Source organism: Leptidea sinapis, chromosome 4, assembly GCF_905404315.1.
Source record: "Leptidea sinapis chromosome 4, ilLepSina1.1, whole genome shotgun sequence".
In the NCBI taxonomy this organism is placed as follows: Eukaryota; Metazoa; Arthropoda; class Insecta; order Lepidoptera; family Pieridae; genus Leptidea; species Leptidea sinapis.
Window position 1 is genome coordinate 5,059,161 of NC_066268.1, and position 18,488 is coordinate 5,077,648.

At 33.3% G+C, this 18,488-nt stretch overlaps 1 protein-coding gene across 2 annotated transcripts in view; it reads right to left on the bottom strand.

The window, feature by feature from the left end:
- The window catches only part of LOC126979697 (cGMP-specific 3',5'-cyclic phosphodiesterase-like), a 109,799-nt gene that overhangs the window by 34,629 nt on the left and 56,682 nt on the right, over nucleotides 1-18,488 (bottom strand). For both annotated transcript variants that reach the window (XM_050829154.1, XM_050829153.1), the window contains exons 3-4: nucleotides 5,334-5,447; nucleotides 2,317-2,434 (exon numbers count right to left, since the gene is read on the bottom strand). In XM_050829154.1, coding sequence (XP_050685111.1) covers nucleotides 2,317-2,434; nucleotides 5,334-5,447 — 232 coding nt within the window. The remainder of the gene's footprint in view (nucleotides 1-2,316; nucleotides 2,435-5,333; nucleotides 5,448-18,488) is intronic.

An 18,488-nucleotide genomic window follows, 5' to 3' on the forward strand; every position in this document is an offset into this window, starting at 1 on the left:
AGGGCAGAAATTGATGTTGATTTTTCAATCACTATCTTTTCATCCAAAGCGTGTTTTTTAGTATTTTAAACTATTTTTATTTCATAAAAATATAGGTAGTTATAATGTAATATCAAACAATAAAATTCGTTAAATAACAGCCTGTGGGCGGTCGCTCCATTCCCAATTAGAGGTATCATTAAGAGAGTCATTTATGTTAAACTAACCATTACCACACAAACGTTTAATTACAACTCTTTTGATATTCGTAATAACATTTTTTTGTCATTCGTACATTTGTTTTGAACATTTTCTGGGATCTTGTTGTTAAAGAATATTATATACATCGTTTATGTCAAAACAGTTTACTAGTAAGAATAAGTTTGCACAGGATCTCGTGTGGATTATTACAACGTTGCTTTTGGGGCCACCAAGAAGTAAACCGCCGTTGACGGTGCCTCTAGCATTGTGTCATTCATTTGCCCAGTGCAAATGAGACACAACATTTTATGTCTCAATGTGACGTGCGCAATTGTAGTGCCGCTTAGAATTTTTGCGTTTTTCAAGAATCCTGAGCGGCAATGAATTGTAACGGACAGGGCGTATTAATTGCCATCAGTTGATCGTCCTTCTCGTCTCATCCCTTATTTTCATAACTATCATAATTATTGCCTACTTTTATAAAGTCATTGTTTACATTCATTGGTTAATTCATTGTTTAAATATTTCTCCTACGAATCAAAGAACCTCAGAACAGATGTGTAAACAGTCGTAATTAAACTCGATAAAACTGATACTTGGCTCATCAAAGTGTTAAGATTTATCTTTTCTTTGTGTAACTTGTTCAGATGTTTCACCACGCGATTGCACTGTTTGAGTTTTATATAAGAAGCAGCATCAGTTATAAGGAAAAATCTTTCAAACCTGTTTACCTTTGTCATTCATATATTTAGTAACACTTCTTCTGTTGCTATCAAATTTTCTTTATACATCCCATTATCAAAGTTACTAAGTAAATTGGTTTTTGTTGTTAAGAGATTTGATAAACTTATAAATCTGTTTAGATTTACAAGAGCGACATCTCAAGTCAACTTTTCCGAACATGCGAATATTGGGGTTGAGCAGGTTATCAACTGTAAACTAGATCCTGTAGATGAAGCGACAACCTGAGAGTTTTTAAGAATTTTCTGACGATACGTCACTCGAACGGTTAGCTCAGTTGGGAGAGCACTCGCACGGAACGGTTTATAAAATATTATTTTCAAATTTTATCTGTGTATTAATCTTAGAAGTGTGGTGTATCACTTTAAACCATAACAAAAGGTTACAGTTATTAAAAGATATGAAATTATCTTGAAAACTAAGATTTAATTCTAAAGTATAAAGATACTAGCTTTTACCCGCGACGGTTAACTTTAAATTGCTTATTTTAATACATTTTTATTAACTACTTTATCTCCATTTCCATCCTTTGCTAAATCAAAAAGATTTTGCTGGTTTGATGCTTCTGAGCTCATATAGTTTCTCACGGGAAAAACATTTTTTCTGAAAGTTCTTCTGTAACTTTTAAGCTTTCTATTTTTGTACAAAAATATTATCAAAGTGAAATTCACAGGTAGGCGTGAAAGCGTGACTTTCCTTACACTTCCATACGAACTTTGATCCAATATTTCAACCCCACACAGTTGGAAATTTCAAAAATGCTAGAACAAATATTCATTGGTTTTTTATCAAGCGCCTAAATACAAAGTTTCATAATGTCATCTTTGCTTGTGCTTCACCTTCCACACAAAATTCCATCCCCTATTTCATCCCCCCTGAGCCATTTTTTCCTGATAAATAGTAGACTATGTCCTTTCTTAAACTTCAGTCTGTTTCTTTACAGAATTTCATCAAATTCAGTGGCTTAGGCGTGAAAGCGTAACAAAAAAACTTACATTCAAATTTATAATATTAGAAGGGATATGTAGTCAGCTAAGTAAGTAAGTTTATACTGTATACGTAGGAATACTCTACTCTGTGACAATACTGAAAAAAATATGAAATAAAAAAAACGTATAATATACGTAGGGTGTTAAATACAAAATAAAAAAACACCCTTACAACTTTAACCTTTATATAAAGATAATAAATAAATTAATAAAAATGATATATATCTTACACATAAAATTTCGTGCCGCGTTGTTTGTCCGCTATGAACTCCTAAACTACTGATCCGATTTTAATCAAAGTTTGCACACGGTGTGCATTTTGATCCAACTTGAAAGATATACCGATTCTTGTCTGTTAATATATATATAACCAAATTGGTACCTATATTAATAAACTATTCATTACCTGTATCACGAGTGACATCAAACAGTTTGGCCTGAAGATACCGGTTAGGTGGTGTGCCCTTCGCGAGAAATAAGCTGCCTCTGTCTGCCGTAGTCAACAAGCATACATTTACTAGAATCTGTAAATGAAACAGAATGTCTCTGAGAAAAGTTTTACTCTTTAAACAATAACCACACACATTTAAACACTATCAACAGTAGGGACTATACGATAATTTAAGGACAATTTGAAAATTTCTAATATTTCAACGTTATTTGGGTAAAAATAATTTCAACCATGCTATGCTTGCTTAGATTGCATTGCTTTTGTTAACGTTAAACTTAATACTAAAGCTCTACAAAGCCTTGCCGAAATGAATCTACCACAACTGGTATATTTTATGATGACCCAAACTTACTAATTGACCTCCTTACCATAATGGTTTCATAACGTTTGCAAGAAAACACCAAATCTTACCAATTCCTAAAAATAACGTCCGATCTAAACATTGATGACTCCGTCCATTGTACGGAAATATAAAATAATAATAAAATTACGATCTGACTCTTATGACACTTTAGAAATTACATACAGACGCTACCGTAACTATTGTAATAACTGAAAAAAATATGTAAACAATATGTAAGAGTAGCCAACTAGTAACATTTTTTTATGAAAATAAGGGATGAGACGAGCAGGACGTTCAGCTGATGGTAATTGATACGCCCTACCCATTACAATACAGTGCCGCTCAGGATTCTTGAAAAACCCAAAAATTCTGAGCGGCACTACAATTGCGCTCGTCACCTTGTGACATAAGATGTTAAGTCTCATTTGCCCAGTAATATCACTAGCTACGGCGCTCTTCAGACCGAAACACAGTAATGTTTACACATTACTGCTTCACAGCACAAATAGGCGCCGTTGTGGTTTGCATAATCTAGCCGGCTTCCTGTGCAAAGGAGCCTCCCACTGATGAACATCTGGTAAATAGTTTAAGAATCAATCAAATAGGTCCTATTAAAACATTCCAAAAAAATTAAAACTCACAATATTTAAAATAATAGAAATGTAAAGAAATCTTATTCTTATCTTCCTGAATCATTAAATTTTGTAAACTGTATTTTTCGCTTTTTGTAAGTGTCTTAGCCACTTGAATAACTTTACATGAGTCCCGAAGTAGGCAAACATTATATGAGCATTCACAATAGCTATAAAAATTAAAGCCACAAAGCTAAAATTAAGAAATCCTAATGGAGTCTATATAGCCTTAACCTTGCACCTTCAGATTTCCAATTGTTTCGGTCTCCTCAGAATTCTTTCAGAAGTGTCAGGCTAACATCAAGAGAGGTTTTTATCAGAAGTCCCAAAATTTTTACAACAACGAGAGCAAAACATTACCCATAAGATGGCAGAAAGTCATCGAGCAAAATGGCACAGACATACAGTATGTTAATCATAAGTAAATAAACTTTGAAATAAGGTCTTGAGTTTTTATGTAAAATGCGAAGAAACTGTATCCCCAACTTATTTTATTCTTAAATTGTTGTTTACAATCGTGTGGTAGTTGATAAGTAATACATTTAAGATCGATATGTAAATAGTAATGGTTATATGTGTTGTTGTAATCCTATTCTTTAAATAAGTTATACTTCCAGTTGGAAAGGAGTTTTAAAAAGAAAAATCCTCTAACACACTCATAAACTTATATTTTGTTACATGCATAAGAACGCTTACTTTTAATATTTAACTGAATTCTAAAGATAAATATTCAACCAGTAAACAAAGCATCATTAGCTAGCATTGTGTGACTTGATTGACTCATTGGTATGCAAAATAAAGTGTGGGACATAGCAGTGAGCCCCGAGGGATTCCGGCATTCACAATCTGAAATTTCAATCACAATTTGTGGACTATTTCGTTCGTCCGATCCAAATACTGTTTTCTCGTTGTATATTTGCATAAGAATGGAATATTAAGTCAAAATGACACACGAATTTAGAGAAGACGGTTTGTTGAAACTGTCGAACGCAGTTCTGAGTTATTTTGATATAATTTATGGAATTTCTTTCAGAGCTTACAGAGAATGAATAACATGATAATTTTGAATGAAATAATGATGGGGTATATGTACTTTTTGTTTTTCATGTATGTGAAAGTATTCTGGAATTTTGGAACGGTGCGGGAACTTCGATAGTTAAATATATCGCCCGCACAGTTTATTTTGTATTTCACACAATTTGTTTATTAATTTAAAAAATCTTTGGTTTTTAAGAATGAAACGAAGGTCCCCGAATCGCAACCGTTATCATCATCAGTCGGAAGACGTCCACTGCTGGACAAAGGCCTCCCCCAAAATTTCCACGACGATCGGTCCTGCGCTGCCCTCATCCAACGTATTCCGGTGACTTGACCAGATCGTCGGTCCATCTTGTGGGGGGCCTACCAACACTGCGTCTTCCGGTAAGTGGTCGCCATTTGAGGACTTTACTGCCCCAACGGCCATCTGTCTGTAGAGCTTTTTCACCGGGCCCATAGATTCCATAATTTGATAATTTTTGTAACGCTCTGCCAACTGAGCTAACTGTTCGAGTGACGTATCGTCATAAAATCTTGTTTACTTTGTTCAACTTTCTCGGTTGTGGCTTCATGTGAGAATTGTGTGAAATGTGTTGAGTGTAAAGGTTATCACTTTAAAAACATAACAAATTGTTTAGATTTGCAAGAGCGTCATCTCAAGCCAATTTCGTAATATGCAAATAGTGGGGTTGAGCAGGCTATCAACTGTAAAGTAGATCCTGTAGATGAAGTCACAACCTAAGAGTTGAACAAAGCATACAATATTTTATGAAGATACGTCACTCGAACTATTGGCTCATTTGGAAGAGTCAAGGAGTCAAAGACTCAAGAGTCACGAATTCGTGTCACGCATCGTTCATAAAATTTGTTTTCAATTTTTATTTGTGTATTACTCCCAGAAGTGAGGGTTTCACATTAAAAACATAACAAATTGTTTAGTGTATGTATAGCTAGAGTACCTTATGACATAAGACATCAATGTTTAATTCATTCGCCACATCTTTAATGAGCTCCATAAATAGTTCCGCCTCATCTACCGGCCTTTGTGCACAGTAGCTCGGAGAACGTGACCTCTGAAACAGAAACATTATATCTTAGCATTTGTACGACAGAAGATCTTCGTAGAGATTTTCTTTACAATAATAAATAGTGGTTAAAAAAAAACCAAAAAACACGCTTTTTATAGAAAACCGAATTAAAAAATTTAAAAATTTAAAATGGACATCAATTTCTGGCTCATAGACTATAGATTAAAATCATATAAATTAACATAAATCTTATTTTACAAATTGAAAAATGGAAAAATTTTATCAAATTAATGTATTGTCATCGATCCTCGATAAATGTACGAAGTTGAACTAAATCTAGCCGTTTAAAGAGGGTCATAATCGCGCCAAAATGAGTCGGGTACAAGCAAACATACATACAGGTGAAGCTGATAAAAAGCAAGTGAGATACAAGTTATATTCTAAGATAATTTATACGTATAGTTATATCTTGCTGTTAGACAACCGATGAAAACAGGCCAGGTTTATTACTTTAGTGTGACAATGCTACTCGCGATTTGTATGTCACTTTGTGTCAGTTGCTTTGTGTCAGTTTTCTCGAAGTTTTCACAGCTGTCACAGTCTATCAAGGTTATATTAATACGCACGGCATCCCGTTATTTCTCCCGCATACTTTATGTTTACATTTCAATATCACTATTGAATGGGATTCTGTTTGCAACGTAAATTCATTTTTAACATCCCGCTAAGAAAATTCGGGAAGTAATTGGTTGTACCCCGTTTTTCGAAAATCAAGTTTTCATCAGATCTCAACGTTTTAAGGTTCTAGGAAGCTTCCCTGACTATTCCCGCGATGGTGTCCGTACGTTTGTATGTATGTATGTATGTGTGCGTGTGTATCTGTATGGATGCATGTAAGCGTCTTATTCGAAAGCCATTCATAGCCATTAGAAAGGGCTTGAAAAATTTGAGATTTTTGATAAAATTAAACTACGAAACAAAAATTCTAAATTTGTTTTTTTTTTTGAAATAGTTTTTAAACGTATTTACCGATCGACTGAAAACTGCGTAAATATCGGTTTATTTATTTCAAATTAATTGCAGCTTAAAATTTATAAAATAGGGTTTTATTTAACTTTTATCAAATTTTTGAGCTTGAAGAGCTCAACAACATAGAATAGGTAACTGTTTGAGCTCAAATAGCTCAAAATAACACTAATCATATTATTGAAACTTTTGTGGCTCTGTTTAAAAAACCTCTATTGCGAAACGCTTATGAAATAATTCACAATATAATACAATATCCAATTATAAAAGAATCAAAATTAATAATAATCGATATAAAAGTCTGATGTATTCATATTATAACTTACGACAAGTTGAATAAAATGTAAAACTTTTCAAGCCAACTGAAGTAATAAAAGAGTGACGTGCGATCTCGAAGATTTAAAGGCTTCGGGGGAAATATACGTCAGTAGAAGACAGAGGTTTTCACACCATTAGTGTGCTCAAACATATTATTTATTCTTTACTGAAAGAAAATGGCTGGGGACTTTCCGACGCTTAACTCATACAACGTTTGAAATACTGGATATGACGTTATCTAAACTTATATTATAAAGAGGAAACATTTGTGTTTTTGTATGTATGTTTGTAATGTTTTCACACAAAAACTACTCGACCAATTTCAACAATTCATTCACGCTGTATCTTCACTGAGTGACAAAAGCTATATTACATTTTCAAAAATAATAGGGATCCTTAATAAGACTTCAATTATATAACACAAGGTGTGAAAAAATTTAGTCATTAGAAATCTGTCATCGTGTGCGCTGCAGAAACTATTGATGATAGAAGATACCAATGTTCTACATTATTATAGAACGAATCAAAATCTACAAGAAAGTCTGCGATACCATACGTCCGACTGTATTAATCCTTATTTCATTAAATGTCGTTTCAATACCTTTTAACAACTTTAAATTATTAAAATCGGACATTCCATATAAAAGATATAACGAATTTAAAAATGTCAATCTAAAGAAATTAATACAGTAATAAAATAACTAGGATGCCGCACTCGCTCGTGGTCTAAAATCAGAGAATGATAAAACTAAAAAAATATATGATGTACATTACCATGCAAACTTCCACCGAAAATTGGTTTGAACGAGATCTAGCAAGTAGTTTTTTTTAATACGTCATATATCGTTACAACGAACTAAAAGAACTTTTATATTACGTTACTTGCTGCTACGGAATCCTTATAGATATTGGTTCGGAACCCCTTGTGCGCTAGTCTGACTCTCACTTGGCCGGTTTTCTTCAAATACTATTATCATGTAGATCTAGAAACACTAACAAAAAAATTCGATTCTAACTAGCTACATAAAATGACGTAAAAGCACTGTTGTAATTTTGTAGTCTCGATGTTTGGTTCCTAATAAAAGAGTAATGGTTCTAATCAACGGAATGAAACCGAAACAAAGAGAATAGACTGATTAGTTTGCTGAAGTTACAACGGCACCACAAAGTCATTAGTTAGTTGTCATCGTAGCATAGGGAATAGCAATAATAGAACTGGTCTTATTAAAGTGTCGTACACACAGGTACAGAAAAGGACCAAGGGTCGCTTTTATATCTTTACCGTTGGCCGTTCGCGCCCGCTTCGCGAGGCGAATTTTAAAAAGAAGTAAATTAAATTTTATTCATATTGATATTTTTATTATTTTCCTTTGAAAAATGTTCATATAAGTACAACAACAATGAAAAAAGGAAGGAATATTGGAATTCGAAAAATAAATAGGCATATTGCCATCTAGGATAAATTTCGTATCCAATAGTGGTGGTTTCATGTCAATACGATCAGTGGTTTAGGCGTGAAAGAGCCTCAAACAAAGACCATTTTCATTATAAATATTATATAGATACAGATATATGTCACAGCTATATCGTAAAAGCCGTGATATCACAATAATTTCACTAGTGATATTATAATTACACGGTAGATTGTCAATCGACTTCATTTCATACAATTTAACGGTCTGGTTTTAGTGACATTGTAATGTCACAGGTACACTATAATGATATTGTACAGAAATGATATTTTGACAATTTTACTGATCGTTTATGAGGCCGTCTCTGATTGGTCTGTTTCTGGTATTTATTGTATAGTCATTATTTTTTAGTTTTTCATTAGAGTAATAAACTAATTGTTATGTAAGCGATCTGCCTTTGATCACTAGTAGGTCTCATAAACAAATTTAGACTAATGTAACGTGCCGCGGCAGCGGCTGGCGAGCAGTAGAACCGAGTTGGCCCTTGTTCACTACTGTTTCAACAATAATTGCAGATGGAAAATTGTATAGGTACACGCGCCAATGTTTTCTATTATTGTTTTGCAAATTGCGTATGAAAAAGTATTGACCAATCAGAACGCTCGACATCTCACACTGCTAACTTCATTTGTAATATACTTAGATCTATTACAATATCACTATAGTGTACCCGTAATATTACAATGTCACTAGGTCGTTAAATTTTAAGAAATGAAGTCGATTGACAATCTACGGGTTAATTATAATATCACTAGTAAAATTATAATTACACGGCTTTGACAATTTCCCTACGACATATATATATTTCATGTCACGTTCTTAATGTGACTTGAACTCTTAATCTACTGAATGGATTTTGATCAAAATTTGCATATTGTGTGCAGTTTGATCCAACTAGAGAGTTAAGATAGTTTGAGATAGATAAGTGCAAGCATTTATATGATGAATATGGATGTTTGTTTCCGAGTCATGGATGTTTATATGAATGTAAGTAATACATTAAATATATCGTTGTCTTGTACTCAAAAGTGTGTCAATATAATTATCGAATATATAAGTTTCAGTTTATAAGTCTTCAAAAAGTAGTAACTTATTATTAAGTATCGAATCTTGTTCTAAAGCTACATAAATTCCAGTAAGATTCTTAATACTACCTTTAAAGAAAGGGGAAAATATGTTGTAAAAATCTACACCTTTTTATTTGTAATGTTGCGCCTAAATCATTATATTATTTAAGTCTATTCAAAGTCAAAGTCAAACCTTTTTCAATAAGCTTAAACTAAGCGCATTTGAATTTCCCATAATATATGTTCGCAAGAAGTTGAACTCGTGAGAAGAACAAACAGGAAACTCAACGGCCACTCTTTTCAATCAATAATAGAGAATTGTACAATGGCTGTAAACAACGGCTGATTTGCAACGGCCTCCAATATATGAGTTGCGTTATTCATATATTGTTAAATTATTTCATGAAAATAAAATAATATTATAAATTATCGTATATTGGATGCATCAACCTTTAGAGCTTTTATTCATTGTTCGTTCAAACCATATCAAAAAAAAAAATTAAGCGGATTATAACTCACTAATTTTTGTTAGAGTAATTTTCCTTACATTAATCAAGATTTCATATAAAATTACAATGAATCGCCTACAAGGAACGTGGGTGGTCATTGAAGCTTCAAAAGAAAATATTCGTTTATCTTCTCTCTTTGAAGGTTAAGAAATTTCCATTGTTACTTTTCATATACGCCCACTCTGTCCTTTGACTCAAATAAGATTGTACCGAATCTATAATTAAGCTTGAACCCTTTTAATTAAACTTTATTTCATTTCAAACTCATTTATCAAAGCCATAAAGTATATTGTTTTAATTAAACAAACTTTTACGAAAGACTTTGATGGCGTGGAATTTAAAATCGAGTCACACATAAGCAAAGAATATAATTATAATATTATAATAATTCAAGTAGGGAATTCTCACTCTGCAAAGCCAATTAACGATAAAAAAAAACTACGTTTAAAAAAACCGACTTCAAAAACTGAAAAGTATCAAATGGCTAAAAATTTTATTTAATACACCTTTTTCTGTAATATTAATAATATGCTATTATTTATATGTGCTACCTATCGATAAGTTGGTGCCAAGCCCAAAAAAAAAAACTTTATATTATAAACAGCTCACTTACTGCAATGGTTGTCTGGCCACGCGTGTCTGTCCGCTTGTTTTAGACGAAGCTATTCCGCTCAAAGTCACGCCTGGCGAGTGTAGGTACTTACTATTTAATTTGGCTTGGCACCGACTTCAAAGCTATTAATATGTAGCACATACAAATAATATCATTTTATTAATATTAAAGGTAAAGGTGTATTAAATTAAAATTTTTGTTATTTGATACTTTTCAGTTCTTGAAGTCGGTTTTTTTAAACGTAGTTTTTTTTATTTATTACTTTTTAGTGTCAGTTAATAATTATAATATACAATCAACCTGAATGAAAAATCCTAAAAAGCCGTACACAAAAAACAATAATATCATCGAGGTCAACAAAAATTTTCATAAAATTAAAACTACTGGGCCAAACTATATGTAAAATTTTTATGGCACCAAATGGCATCTATTCTGCATCGAACTAAAATTATAAATAAATCGTAAATCTGATCATAAATCTCAGAGTAATCGGTGTACATACATAAAAAAAATTCCTATCGAATTGATAACCTCCTCCTTATTGATTTTGAAGTCGATTAAAAACGGACTCTTGCAGTCATACAATAAGGTATAATTCAGATCACACAGCACTGCTACCCTAGATTTTTATTCAAATAGAAGTCGCCTCTCTTTCTATCGCGTGACTCTTACCTCTTCTGACGACATTAGGGTTGACTTCTTTACCTAAAACTGTACCTACCTAGTATAAGGTCATCGTATAAAAATAGCTCAGTTTTTTCTATAGGTATGTAATCGTAATTTTTAATCAATATTCTTTCGTTGTCGAACCTACATTAGTTGCAGATAGTAATGTATGCGTTGGAAGACCACGACATAGTCAAACCTAGTTTAAAGGAAATAAAAAGGTTTAGTTAAATAGTCGGTGTCATCCAAGATAGGCTTGTAACTACATACATAGTTATAGGTGAGATGTGCTTGAGTCGTGAGGAGGTGAGAAGCGAGAGCGGGTCGCGGCGGAAGGACACCGATTCCAAAAATTACAATAATCGTAACTAGAATTAGATTGTATAAAAATACGCAATTATTTTTATACTTTTTAGTGCATATTATATCGGTTGTTTTTTTGTTATTTTTTTTTTAAATATTGGTCGGATCAGTGAAGTAGGTGACAACAAAGCTCGCGCGTGAGTCACTGCTCGCTAGTGAGTCCCTACTGGCTGGCCTACTCTGTAGAGGCCGCCGCACGTACTTACAATGTCGATACCTACACGGGGAGTGAGACACACAGTGACATAAGTACTATCCGCTTACATTATCTCTGACCTGACGTCGATGACGTCACATCGTCGCTTTGTTACGATGTGCAAAACAAGCATCACTAAATAATATCCTAATATTATTATTAATAAATAAACTACGATTTATTATTTCTGTATTATTAATTGATGTAAAGGTGTTCTGTTATGTTTTTGATTATTATTATTATTATTATAATGATGAAAAATCAATGAAAGCGTCTAGGATAAGTATACAGAATATTTATTGAAGTAAAACTTCTTAAGCGTGACTTGGGGGTAACTTAGAATATTTTCTGAAGTAACGTTAGTCCTTCCGGCAGAAATAGTCAATTGAAACCATTATAATGAATGGTTTAAAAAATTGACTCAAATTGCTCAGCAATATTTCTGAAAATCTCGAAGTGTATTAATTGTTCATTTATGACTACTTTGTAATAAATATAAATAAAAGTTCTCAGTCTGACGTTTGCGACATTCGTTAATTTTTCTTCGTCCATCGGAAAAAGTCCGAATATTCAATAACAACGTTATATTGATATGTGTGATATTATTAATTTAACTATTTTTATTCAATTATTTATTAATAACACGGCTTTAATTAATGTAAGTATATATTTAATGGTATAATATGTTCTTGTCTTGAATATTTGTTATATACTGGATGTCCTAGAATAGGTGGGACAAACAAGGGCAAACGAAAATAACATATTTTGTGTATGAGCTTTCAGATAAGCTAAATAAGTATATATATGTATCTGTAAATTATTCCGAAAGTTAATTATAATTAAGTTTTACTTCAATCGCGCGTAACGATTACACACACACACACTTTTTTTGACAGAACTAGTCGCTAATATTAATAAGCTAAAATAGCTTTACCCCTGTGTCCATTTAATGTCGCCATCGTAGCGCCACACTATGATAAAAGAACCCTGTTTGATAATAATTTACACGGATATGAAGTAGAATGATAAAAATAAAATAAAAAATCAAAACACCTTAGATTAAATGCTACATTTCATAATATTAAATGTTTTCAAAAATTTTGAGAACGCCTGACTTATTTATTCTATCAGTAAACTAAGGTCATCGCCCTAGCCTCGGTCCAATGGCGTATAGCGAGCATCAGCTGCGCGGCGCGGACCGACGCCCGCGCGCCCCCTGCAGTGAACATGAATGAAATGGGCGTGTGGGCGGTAAAAAATTAAAATGGCCGAAGGCAGAGGTGTCTTATTTTTTATAATTGAGTACGTTTATATCTTTTTTTCTTACATTTTTTTTAATGTGCTTATTCCTTGAAACTCAATATTCATTGACAACTTGATACCAATATACGCCTTAAGATATAGTACAGGATATTTTAACACCCTGTATATTGTATTGTATAAATATGTTGATTTTAAACTTTTATTCTAAACTTTGTCAGCAGTTCACCAAACGAGCACAACTCTCTAACTCAATCTCAAAACTTAAACATCGTCAAATAACTAACCTCGTATTTAACCACGACTTCGATAAAACAAACTTTAATAAAATTCTATATTTCAACGGATCTTGTGTTGTTCTTCAGTCGCCTGAACTGCCATTTGATACAACTTTGTAGTTATTTAAAATTCAAAACCGCAAAGCGATGTTGTAAAACTATTTTCTGATATAAATAAAGTGCTGATACTATACGTCATTGTGCCACACGCGGCGACAGCCTAAGAAGCGGATTGCGTTAGGGACTCAAAATTATCATGGTGTTGTTAAGGGGCTTCACCACCTTCTCAAGAATGGTATCTTGATACACTTGTGCTGATATTTTGGTACCTTTTTCACAAAAGTATTGCTCAGTCACTCCTTCATAGCTAATACCCCACCAAACCATCACTGAAGTCGGGTAGCGCCCACGTTGCACTCTGTCTACTAGTTGGGAAGCTTCCTTAGAGCTTTGAGCACAAATACGGTCAATTTGTTTGTTAAAATGTTGCTCAATTGTGAAAATTTTCTCATCCGTTAACAAAATTTTCTATGACCTCCCTTTGCGTACTGCCTCAGTAGATGTTTCGATTTTGCCACCCTATTATTTTTTAAATTATCAGTTAAGAAATGACCAGTACGTCTCTTATAAGTTACAAGTCCTAAGTCATCTTTTAAAATACGTGACATGGTTCTAGGTGCTATCTTCATCTCCCGAGATAAAATCTTATGCTTTTACCACCTTTTTCGAACACTACGTGGACGGCCAGATCTTTTTCTGTTACAAACAGAAGAGGTCTCATTGTACCTAATAATAGCCCGGTACACAAACATTTTACTAATACCAAGGGTATGGAGGGTTTTAAAAATTGCATCAATTGGGCTACCTACTTTATGTAACGCAATCACAGCGATTCGGATCTTTTCTCTTTTTAATATCGCTCTCCATTTTAATATCGCAAAATATCGTACAATGTTTTGGCGCAAAAATGAGAAAACTCAATGAACAATCATATAAAAATGACAGATTCCAAATTCAAATGTAATATTTTGTTAATTTTTAAATGTAACAGCATTTATGGCCAAACTAAGTTTATTCATTTAAATTCAGTTTTTCTAGCAAGTATGCTGCTTCATACATAATTTAAAGTAAATATTAACTACCCAAATCTTTTTTGTTCATTTCAAAAGTATTTCATTACTTCAAAATCATTAAAAAGCAGAAATAAAAAAAAAACGTTGTTTCAATATTTACCGACAAAACAGATTAAACCTTTTATTGAAGCAGACAGAGTTGCACCTATTTTTATTCTTTTAATAAAGTTAATTTGGCTTTGACTTACATTAAATAAATGTATTCAACTTTACAAATAAAAGTTTGATTTATATATATACAAAAATTTTACCAGTGGCTCCTTAGGATGTCGGCTAGATTATGGGTGCTGCAACAGCAAGTTAAATAAAATGACTGATGTGCAAAATGTAAGTAATACTTTAAGATATTGGGTTATTGTTATTTGGTATTCATTGACTTACAATAAATTAATTTTTATAACCTTGTTTGTAGTCTAAATTTATAATTTATTTTCAGATGAAAGCTCAATATAGATTGTATTATTCTTCTAGTTGATATGATTTCTTTTTTGTATTTTACCAGTAGGAGGCTCCTTTGCACAGGATGCCGGCTTGATTATGGGTACCACAACGGCGCCTATTTCTGCCGTGAAGCAGTAATATGTAAACATTATGTTTCGGTCTTAAGGGCGCCATAACTAGTAAAATTACTGGGCAAAAGAGACTTAACATCTTGTATCTCAAGGAGACGAGCGCAATTGTAGTGCCGATCAGAATTTTTGGATTTTTCAAGAATCTTGAGCAGCACTGCATTGTAATGGGCAGGGCGTATCAATTACCATCAGCTAAACGTCCTGCTCGTCTCGTCCCTTAATGTTGTAAAAAAAATCATAATAAAATACAAACTACTTACTTTGTTGATAAACTACCAGCTAATTCCTAATCATATTATAGAATCAGTTATGTAATTCGAAATTCCTAACGAATACCACGTTCAGAATTCCAATCCGGTTTTCCGATAATTTCGCATTGATCTTGCTTATTCATATCACGTAGTTATCGTGGGCTTCGCACAAAAGATAAAGCAAGGGAAACTATAATAATGTCAACCCCAATTATGGACTGGATTTGAAATTCATAACTGAATTTGCTTGATAACTTGATATACAAATGATTTAAGTTTTCTTTAGTGTTAATTCCGCCAATATTTGTTTTTAAAACAATTCGACACGTGTTTCGTATCTACACGAAGCATCCTCAGGACGTGTTGTCTCGCCAAAATCTGGCACGAGACTCTCGTGTGTGTGTATTATGGATTTCCACAAATATAAATTAAAGTTTGATGTATTTTAAAAGAGAGAATCTGTTGCCTGCGGAGTGTGGTTCTGTATTTCTCATTGTATGTTACTCAGTACACATAACATTTGATTATATTACAGAATATAGAAATAACTTAAAGCATTTGTTAATTGTTAATAATTTAGGTATTTATTAGGTTTTTATTTCGTCAATATAATATTAAGTCAACTGTTTTGAATTAAGCTGTTTTAGTGAGGCATTCAATTTCTTAATTATTGCGAGTTACGGGCGAAGACGTTGATTGAATTTATTAGCTTATTATGTCCAACAGGTTTTTTCGTTGAAGAAAAACAGTTAATTCGTTAACGAATATAAAACTGTTAATAAAAACAGTTTATTGATTTAACGACCACCTCTAGAAATAATGATAATACATATTACAGAACTTATATTGTTAAATAGTTAATTCTAGAGGTGGGCAAGGGCGGGCATAATATAACTTTAACTGCTTATTAATAACGATAAGCAGTTGGAAGACTTGTTCGTTTAACTTATTAATTATTTTTAAAAGTCACTTTCGTTTTTTTTTTAATTTTTCGTTGAAAAACGTGAAGTTACTTAAAAATTAAATTAAAATTATGATTTACGCCTAGTATTTAGTACGCGTTTAAATTTTAAGTGTTGATTCAGATATTAATTGGTAAGTTAATTGATGATTTTTACAAAAATAGTGATCAGTGATTCAGTTGCTTGATCTGTTCGGAAAACAAAAAAAAACTTCCAATATCTAGTAACTTGACCTTCTATTCTTAGTAGCCATTCTGACACAGTTCATAACCTTTTTTGTACTGATATTTTGTAAAAATATTTATAACACAAAGATAATTAAAAAAAGTCATACAAAGTGGTTGAAGACAATTTTCATAATACCCACCCACGAAAACAACGACCCGAATAAATTGAATGTTTTATATCAAAAGCAACTTGTTGTATTTTTTTTTATGGAATAGGAGGACAGACGAGCGTACGGGTCACATGGTGTTAAGTGATCACCGCCGCCCACATTCTCTTGCAACATCAGAGGAATCACAAGAGCTTTGCCGGCCTTTAAGGAAGGTCTAGGCGCTTTTTTTGAAGGTACCCATGTCGAATCGTCCCGGAAACACCGCACAAGGAAGCTCATTCCACAGCTTTGTAGTACGTGGGAGAAAGCTCCTTGAAAACCGCACTGTGTAGGATCGCCACACATCCAGATGGTGAGGATGATATCCTAACTTGTGGTGTGTCGTGCGAAGGTGGAATTCGGCTTCAGGAATCAGGTTAAACAGCTCTTCGGAACACTGCCCGTGATAAATGCGGTGGAAGACACACAATGAAGCGACGTCTCTACGCAACGCCAATTGATCCAGCCGTTCACAGAGCACTGGGTCCCCGACAATTCAAGCTGCTCTGCGTTGCACGCGGTCAAATGGATCGAGCTGATACTGGGGTGCGCCAGGCCAGAGATGACAGCAATTTGCGATGTGTGTGAATTGATGCATCTACGTATTAATTTACATTTTTTTTTTTGAGTATTTGTAGTTTGAGTATTATTGCTGCATCACTTTACATATATTGTAACTGAAATGATTTGTGAGTGACTGCCACAAAGAGTTTCTTGCCACTTCTTATTAAAGCTCAACCCTCAAAGGAGGTGGATATAAAAAGAAAAGTCATTTCTTGACCTGCCTGAATAAGGTGATTTTGATTTTATTACCCTAAAGGATTGAGCTTTTGATTACTGTTAGTAAAATATAATATTAATTACAAGTTTAAGCAGAATTGTCAAATTATAAGTAGAGGTATTTGGTGAGTATTGCATGATATGTAGGATAATATGGATGTATTAGGATTATTTTGTTGTTGTTTGCTGAGTTCTCGTAACAGGTTTCATCAAATCATAATCTTAAATGTCACTGCTTGTGGCGGCTACATGGGACGGGTCGTCCCCTTCCCTAAAATATGGTTGAGGGAGACGATGGCTGGCTCATGCGTCATGCTAGTGAACGGGCGCTGCTTGTGGTGGCGGAATGATCCTGTTGCCGGAGACTCGGTTACAGATTCTTAAAAGTTATTGTGTGTATATATATGTATGGATATATACATGTTTATTTATTTATAATCGCTTATAAAATGCTCACAGAATACCTTTATTGATTTATGGTGTATGTGGATGATGCAGCTACTGTACTCAATAACTTTTGTATTAATTTACATTTACTTTTTTGACTTACTCGTGTAAGACATTGACTATTTGACGTTTGAGTGTGTTTGTTGCATCATTTTACATTTTACATATTATATTGTAATTGAAATGATCTGTAAATCTTGATATAAAAGAGTGGCAATGAGTTTCTTGCTACTTCTTCTCATTAGCTCAACCCTTTACGAAGTAACGGTGGATTCAATAAGAATTTTTTTTTTGACATTCATAAGTGTCATTTCCGTGACCTACATGAATAAACTGATTTTGATTTTGATTTTTTTTTTATTCAATTCCATCATACATTATTTTGTTATATCTCAAAGGGCTTAGATAGCGTTATCATTGAAACCCCTAGATCGCTTATTTTTTCCGACAACTCCAACACACATCTTTCGTAAATGTATACAAAAATTCCGACCAAAACTTAACAAATTATACACCAAAACCTTCCTCGAGATCCACGGTGAAATATTATACCATTGGTGAAAAGAGCATGAAAATCGGTGCTAGTTTTTGAGTTTATCTCGAACAGACAGACAGACGCGGCGGCTGACTTTGTTTTATAATATATTTATGTTATATAATGTCTGCGTATACGGAATTTCGGGGACAAATATACATTATTTATGTGATCAATCATCTTTACAATATCATCATCACCAGCCGGAAGACGTCCACTGCTGGACAAAGGGCTCCCCAAAGATCTCCACGACGATCGATCC